At 36.1% G+C, this 5,925-nt stretch overlaps 1 protein-coding gene across 2 annotated transcripts; it reads right to left on the bottom strand.

Moving 5' to 3' along the window:
* Nucleotides 1-5,632, bottom strand: LOC133706601 (uncharacterized). Of its 2 annotated transcripts, XM_062132129.1 has the most exons (8): nucleotides 5,419-5,632; nucleotides 4,421-4,489; nucleotides 3,635-3,754; nucleotides 3,250-3,332; nucleotides 3,058-3,133; nucleotides 1,355-1,540; nucleotides 775-903; nucleotides 1-352 (listed from the first exon to the last, which is right to left on the bottom strand). In XM_062132129.1, exons 1-8 carry the CDS (start codon nucleotides 5,497-5,499, stop codon nucleotides 182-184), a joined length of 915 nt encoding a protein of 304 aa, XP_061988113.1. In that variant the 5' UTR covers nucleotides 5,500-5,632; the 3' UTR covers nucleotides 1-181. The 2 variants fall into 2 exon arrangements, with proteins under 2 accessions (XP_061988113.1, XP_061988114.1); XM_062132130.1 differs by lacking the exons at nucleotides 4,421-4,489; nucleotides 5,419-5,632 and adding an exon at nucleotides 4,058-4,142.
* Between the last annotated feature and the right edge of the window lie 293 nt (nucleotides 5,633-5,925).

Genomic DNA, 5,925 nt, shown 5'->3' with positions numbered 1-5,925 from the left:
TGATATGAAACCGTTCATTCATTTATAGACAAAAACACATATTCAATAGGAGAAGCAAACTATTACAGCAACAATAACCACAGTCGTAAGAGCATTACAGGTTTTAATACTACCAAAGGTTTTTAGCTAACAAGTTCAGACTGGACCTTTTTGACTAGGTACAGGGAAGGTAGATTTGGAGCTAAGGAGCCTCATCATCATTCTCAGCTGCTCCCCCTTTGAGATGCAAATGCTTTTCTCTCTTTTGAAAGTCTGTCAAACCCTTCCCACTGCCAGTCACCCCAACCTTTCCAAAAGGATCGTCAGGAGACTTGAAGATACTCTCCCGCTTGCGTCCAGATAAATAACCACTCTGAAAAATAACAAGTTACAAATCTAGAATGTGCAGTCGGTAGTAGTAAATAGAGGTTTTTTCTATTGACTTGTATTCATTTTTTTTTTTTTTGTCAAAATAGAGTATGCTTATACTTGATGCATAAGCACTGTCTTGACGGCCATAGCAAAGTTATCTTACAATTAAAGTTAACCACTGCAGATTTACATTTATTTTAGATATATACTAAATTGTAGACCTGAAACAACACTAGCCGCAATATAATATAAGCAAAAATCAAAAATTGTGTTTCTGTACCTTTTTATATTGGTTCCATCACTCCAAAAAATAATGGGGAATCAAACATGTGCATAAATAAAATGGTAACTGTAGATTACTGTAACTTGATAAAGATCAGGGCAATTTTGCAAGCAGAATGAAACGCATAAATACCAACTTACCTTCTTAGTCTTGCCTTTGGTAGTTTGGAACTGCTGCCAAGCATTTTGACGCTTGTTCTGAGTGACTTCCAACTGCTCCATCCTCATTTTTGACTTAAAAGCATGTATCTTCTTGCGTTTGGCAATTTTCTGCAGATTTTGGAGTTGGCAAGTATCAGTATAAAAAGAAAAGTCAGAAGGATGTTCAAAAATTGTACCATAACTTCTGGTATTGTAGGAAATGATAGATCACAAAATAATTTCAATCACCCTACGAACTAGTTTGGTGACTCAACCCACCAGAAACTTTCTGAATTGCGAAACAAAAAAAAAAAAAAAAAAACCCTAAATTGCAATGCTCGAAACCTAAGTTGCTTTTAGTCAGATTGGTACTTAATAGTGAACCACCGAACATTGTATTATTCCCATATTACAAAGATGGGGTAAAATGCAAACTTGCAAAAGGAATGTTCTGTGGGTCTTTTTTTTGGCGAGAAAAGTTCTGGGAGTCTTGTCAGCAGATAGAGGGGCCCCATTAGAGCTACCATTACCACACCCACACATCTAGTTTATTATACAATGATAGAGATGGAAAAATTACCACATCCTCAGGATCATCCGGTTCTATACGAAGCTTTGCCGGTAGGCTTCGTGATTGGAAGTCAACAGAAGCAGCTTGTGCAATTTTCCTTTTGATTGCTTGTTTTGTAGCTTCAGCAACTTTTTCCGCTTCCAACAATGCATTGACAGCCCCTTCTTGAATTGGCCTTACATTGGCTGGATCCACCTGAGAGGAGAATCGTCAGTGACGAATAACATTTGCAAAATTTAATAATAGACATAATAGTAGATGAAGCAAACCAAGGACTGTATGTGATTTAAAAAGGAATGAACAGTTGGATCCCTTTCCAAACTTTGGATAATAACTAGACAAACTCTTGAGGAGAAAATCTACGTTATCTAAAACTGCATTCTAGGTGATATAACTTTGAAGAACCATTTAACAAATCATTGGCTTGTTAGTTGAAAATCATTATAGACCAGATGAAAATTCACTGCATATATAGAATAATATGAACTTCAGGTAAACAGGTTTCAATTAAACAAAACTATGTAATCATAGATAACAACTTCATAACCTAAAGACCCGATTGTACCAACCCTGTCAAAGGTGGGCCTCTACGTCACTGGGTCTTGGTACAGGCCAATTAATAATTCAACCATAAGAAAATTACGAACGGTTGTTCCAAACACCCTAGACCAACACAGAGCTTAGCTGCTAGATGCACCCACTCATTCCAATGCACCTTTTATCATCTTTTGGATATTTTTTTCTTAACGTACTTCTTTACAATTCAAATTGCAAAAGTCCATCAACAAGACAATGCTAATTTCCATTCTAATAAGGAAATTATTAAGGATATGGTTCACTAAACCTGATACTGCATTAGCAAACAAGGCAGAAGAGGCAGTTGCCTAGGTGGCATGGCAGCCCATATAAATGGACGTCACATAGATAAGCAATGCCAATACACAACCAACAAATTGTAATGCGATTACTAGCATGGATTGGTAGCAAAGTTAAAAGAGGAGGGTTCTGTCAATCTGTGATAGTAGTGATCATTTTTGGCCTATCTGCTAGCTTGCATCCCTAATTTGGCTGAAACTGTCAATTTGCACCCCGTTCCACCTTTTTCTTTTATGAACTTGTCAATTATTCAATTTCTACCCTTTCCATTAAATCCACCATTTTTTTGTCATATGCCAATTACATAGGGGTATATTTGCCACTTCAAGGGTCAATCAAGGGTATGCGACTTTCAAAACAGAGGAAAGTTGGTTTTGAAATCAGTTTTGACATGTCGTTTTGAAAGAATGCCCTGCAAATTGACAATTTCAACCCATTTACTTATGAGTACAAATTATGGATTCCAGTGAATGACAAAACATCTTCACCTACAGTATCCTTCCTGAATTTTGCCATGCATAGTACACAAGGAAAACAGAGAAAGCATTTTGGGAAGAAACCTTTACATATGACACCAAGTGGAGAAAGTTGTTCATGGTTACGGCTGTGTATTGCAAGTGATACACAATATGCCATAAATTCCATGCCTTAAACCCTAAAGAAAGTTATAACTAATAATTATTCTTAGTCTAAACCAGTAATCATGGATAACTTTTGGGGAAGGATGTCTGGCCCATATATGTATATATAAATGTGGCTTAACAATGAATATAACTAGGAGAAGGATGCATTGCTAACTTAAAAGCATTAGGATTCAGTTATCTAAGAATACATACCTCTTCTTTATTCCCCCAGCCATCATATGTAACATAATACCCATTTGGAGTAAGAGAATCAATTGTTGCTTCATACCTGTACATTCAACTAATCAAGAACGGAAAAAAGAAAAAGTAAAACAAATGTATAAATTTGTAAAGTGTAAAAACAAAAAAGTGAAATTGAGATCTTTATTTTTTTTCCCCACATACCACTCCCCATCTTCACTCCAAACAGCTTGAACTTTTGTACCAGGAGCAAATTTGTCATGATAATCAGAAATGCTTCCTGCATCCTACATAAGAAGAGAATATAATGTGATTACAACAGAAGACGAGTGGAAGATCCAACCGCAGTAAAGAGGTATTACAGTACAAGATGTACCTAAAATAATTACAAAAAATCACTGTTGGAACAAAATTCATTTTTCTACAATCAAATACTCTTTCAAATTCTTTTTAAGTCCCATACTTAGCCGAGTAAAATGCAAATTGGTTTTGCTTTTATACAGAAACCCAGTACAGACCCTAAGCAAACATAAAGCAAACTTTTACCATAAACCTTTGCCAAAAATAGAGAAAAATTATAAGAGCTTACGTTTTCACTCTTCTGAGATTGGGGAAAACTAGGAGACGCACTACCCCTTGTTCCAATTTCTAATCCAAAATTCTGATTTTGCTTGGCAGTTGCAAGTAGTTCTTCTGTCATGGCTATTACCTGCATTATCAAAAACTTAGCCCAAACCAGAATATGAACAAATATACAAATATTTTTGTCTACATCTTAAAAAACACAAATAACACATTGATGTCAGATTCAAACTTAGAGTCTCAGTGTGAACATTCGAAACCAGGTGACAGAGAAAGAGAATCTGATCAACGCCACACATAGCATACCTGCAGATGAATGAAAGAGAAGTGACATGCATCCATGAAGCTCTAGAAAAGATAACTTTTTATTTTATTTTTTTTGTTCTAAAATATCCAGAGTTCCAATTTCTGGTGTATGAACCATCCTCACCTTATTCAACCCTTTAATGAAAACAAACCTCCAGAGGTGCCAGAGCAGTTATTTGGTGTTGCTAGTTTGAGCAACACGTTGATTCCTTCAAAAGAGAGAAGGAAGAAATAAAAGAAGAATGATATTTCAATGAAAACCTATCCATATAATAGTAACTGCTCTTGGGAATCATCCCTAAGGGCCAGAGAAGATGTTGACTCTGTTTTCGCAAGAACTAAAATCAAGACCTCTACGCAACAAACTCATATACAAATAATGAAGTTCGTGGAATGCAGAAATAGATAGAACTATATGATACAATGTCCATGCAATATTACACGCGGAAGTTAAAAAAGACTACACAAAAAAAAATAAAAAAAATACCTCATGGAGCTCTCTTTCCACATCAGCATACTCGGAGTTTCCAGGGTCATGAGCTAAAACCTCCTTGACCTGATATAGAGGACGGAAGAAGTCATTACACAAGCATATATAGATTGACTTTGCAGCCTATAGCATATAATTTTGAGATATAGATTATGAACACGGGATACCAGCTAGTTCAAAAGTTTATTTCAATGGCCAAAACTTTGTAACAGAAATTCACTATAACACAACAAAAAGACACAGAGCATGTTCACTGTAAGACCACAGCATTAAACTCAAGGATGCTGATAAATTGAAGTCAGAAAATCCAACCACACAAGAAGAAACGCCTATCAAAGTCATATAAGCAATGGACTAGTAGGATCATAGATATAATGCCTACAGCCTACTATTTATTTTTAGCCTTGACTACCAAAAAAAGAAGAAGAAGAACTTCTTTTGTGAAATTCATTGAGAGTAACGGAACTTTAGGCAGGTCGTGAAATGCCCAATCAATCTAGTCAAGCGCATAAGGCTTTACTTAGGAAGAAAAGCACAACCTTCCTAGCATCATACGTTTTACTTCCCAACTAGCAGTTCACTTAGTTCAACTGAGTGATTCTGTATTCCTACAATTCATCATCTTAATCTTTTGCAAGCAAACAATTAATCGCTGCGAGATGCAGTTCAGTTAGGCCAAATACAAGCAGTGTAGTTCAGCACTGCATTTTCCTACTCCCATTAATCAAGTGATGATACGATAAGACTATTCAAATCCCTCAGTGTACTCTATTGCCCTCTCTTACTATACATCTTCACAATCGAAAACCAAAACAAAATTCTTCGCACTACGAAGTTGGCACTACACAAGTATCAAACTAGATGTTTAAATCAAATTCGGAGATAAAACCCTAGCTGAATTACAAAAAAAAACCCTAATCATAACATAATTGTAACGTTAAGAAAAAAATATAAAAAATCGAGAAACAAGATTGGAAGAAGGAGGGGAGGTTTACCTGTTGAAGCTGCTCTTTGTATGTGGAGAGATTGGAGGCGAGCTCCTCTATGGTTAGCTCTTCTCCTCCTTCCCCTTGCATTTTTCTTTTTTTTCTTTTTTCTTTTTCTGATTTTCAGAGATTCGAGTCTGAGACGCAGAAAGAAAGAAGAAGCAAACGATTGAAAGAGTTAGGGAAGGAGGACCTAAATCTAAACTTTTAAAATCGTGAAATAAAAAAAACCAGCAAATTTAAAGGGGATCGGCCTAATATTAATGTATACGGGCTGGGTTAAAGTAAACGGCCCATACAATGCCGGATTCCTAGTTCATAACTTCAAACACGCTCGTTTAAAGGTCAGAAGCTCGTTAGTAGGACCGTGAAAAACTACAAAGTGAATATGAGCAACATGTATTAAAATAAAGGGTCCGTGACCATCAGCCCCATTTTAGCCCACTTACACCACAAATAAAAAACTGTTCCCACTAACCCAAACACAGATTCGAAAGACAATTTTACCCAAAAAAA

Source organism: Rosa rugosa, chromosome 4 (genome assembly GCF_958449725.1).
Source record: "Rosa rugosa chromosome 4, drRosRugo1.1, whole genome shotgun sequence".
In the NCBI taxonomy this organism is placed as follows: domain Eukaryota; kingdom Viridiplantae; phylum Streptophyta; class Magnoliopsida; order Rosales; family Rosaceae; genus Rosa; species Rosa rugosa.
This window is presented reverse-complemented; position numbering and strand designations above follow the sequence as displayed.

Bases quoted from the DNA above. Each gene is read 5' to 3' on its own strand.
- LOC133706601 (XM_062132129.1), bottom strand. From the start codon at position 5,499: ATGCAAGGGGAAGGAGGAGAAGAGCTAACCATAGAGGAGCTCGCCTCC. The intron at 3,134-3,249 runs GTATGTGGGGAA...TTGAATGTACAG, and splicing joins TGGAGTGAAGATGGGGAGTG to GTATGAAGCAACAATTGATT. The intron at 1,541-3,057 runs GTATGTATTCTT...TTCTCCTCTCAG, and splicing joins GCTGGGGGAATAAAGAAGAG to GTGGATCCAGCCAATGTAAG.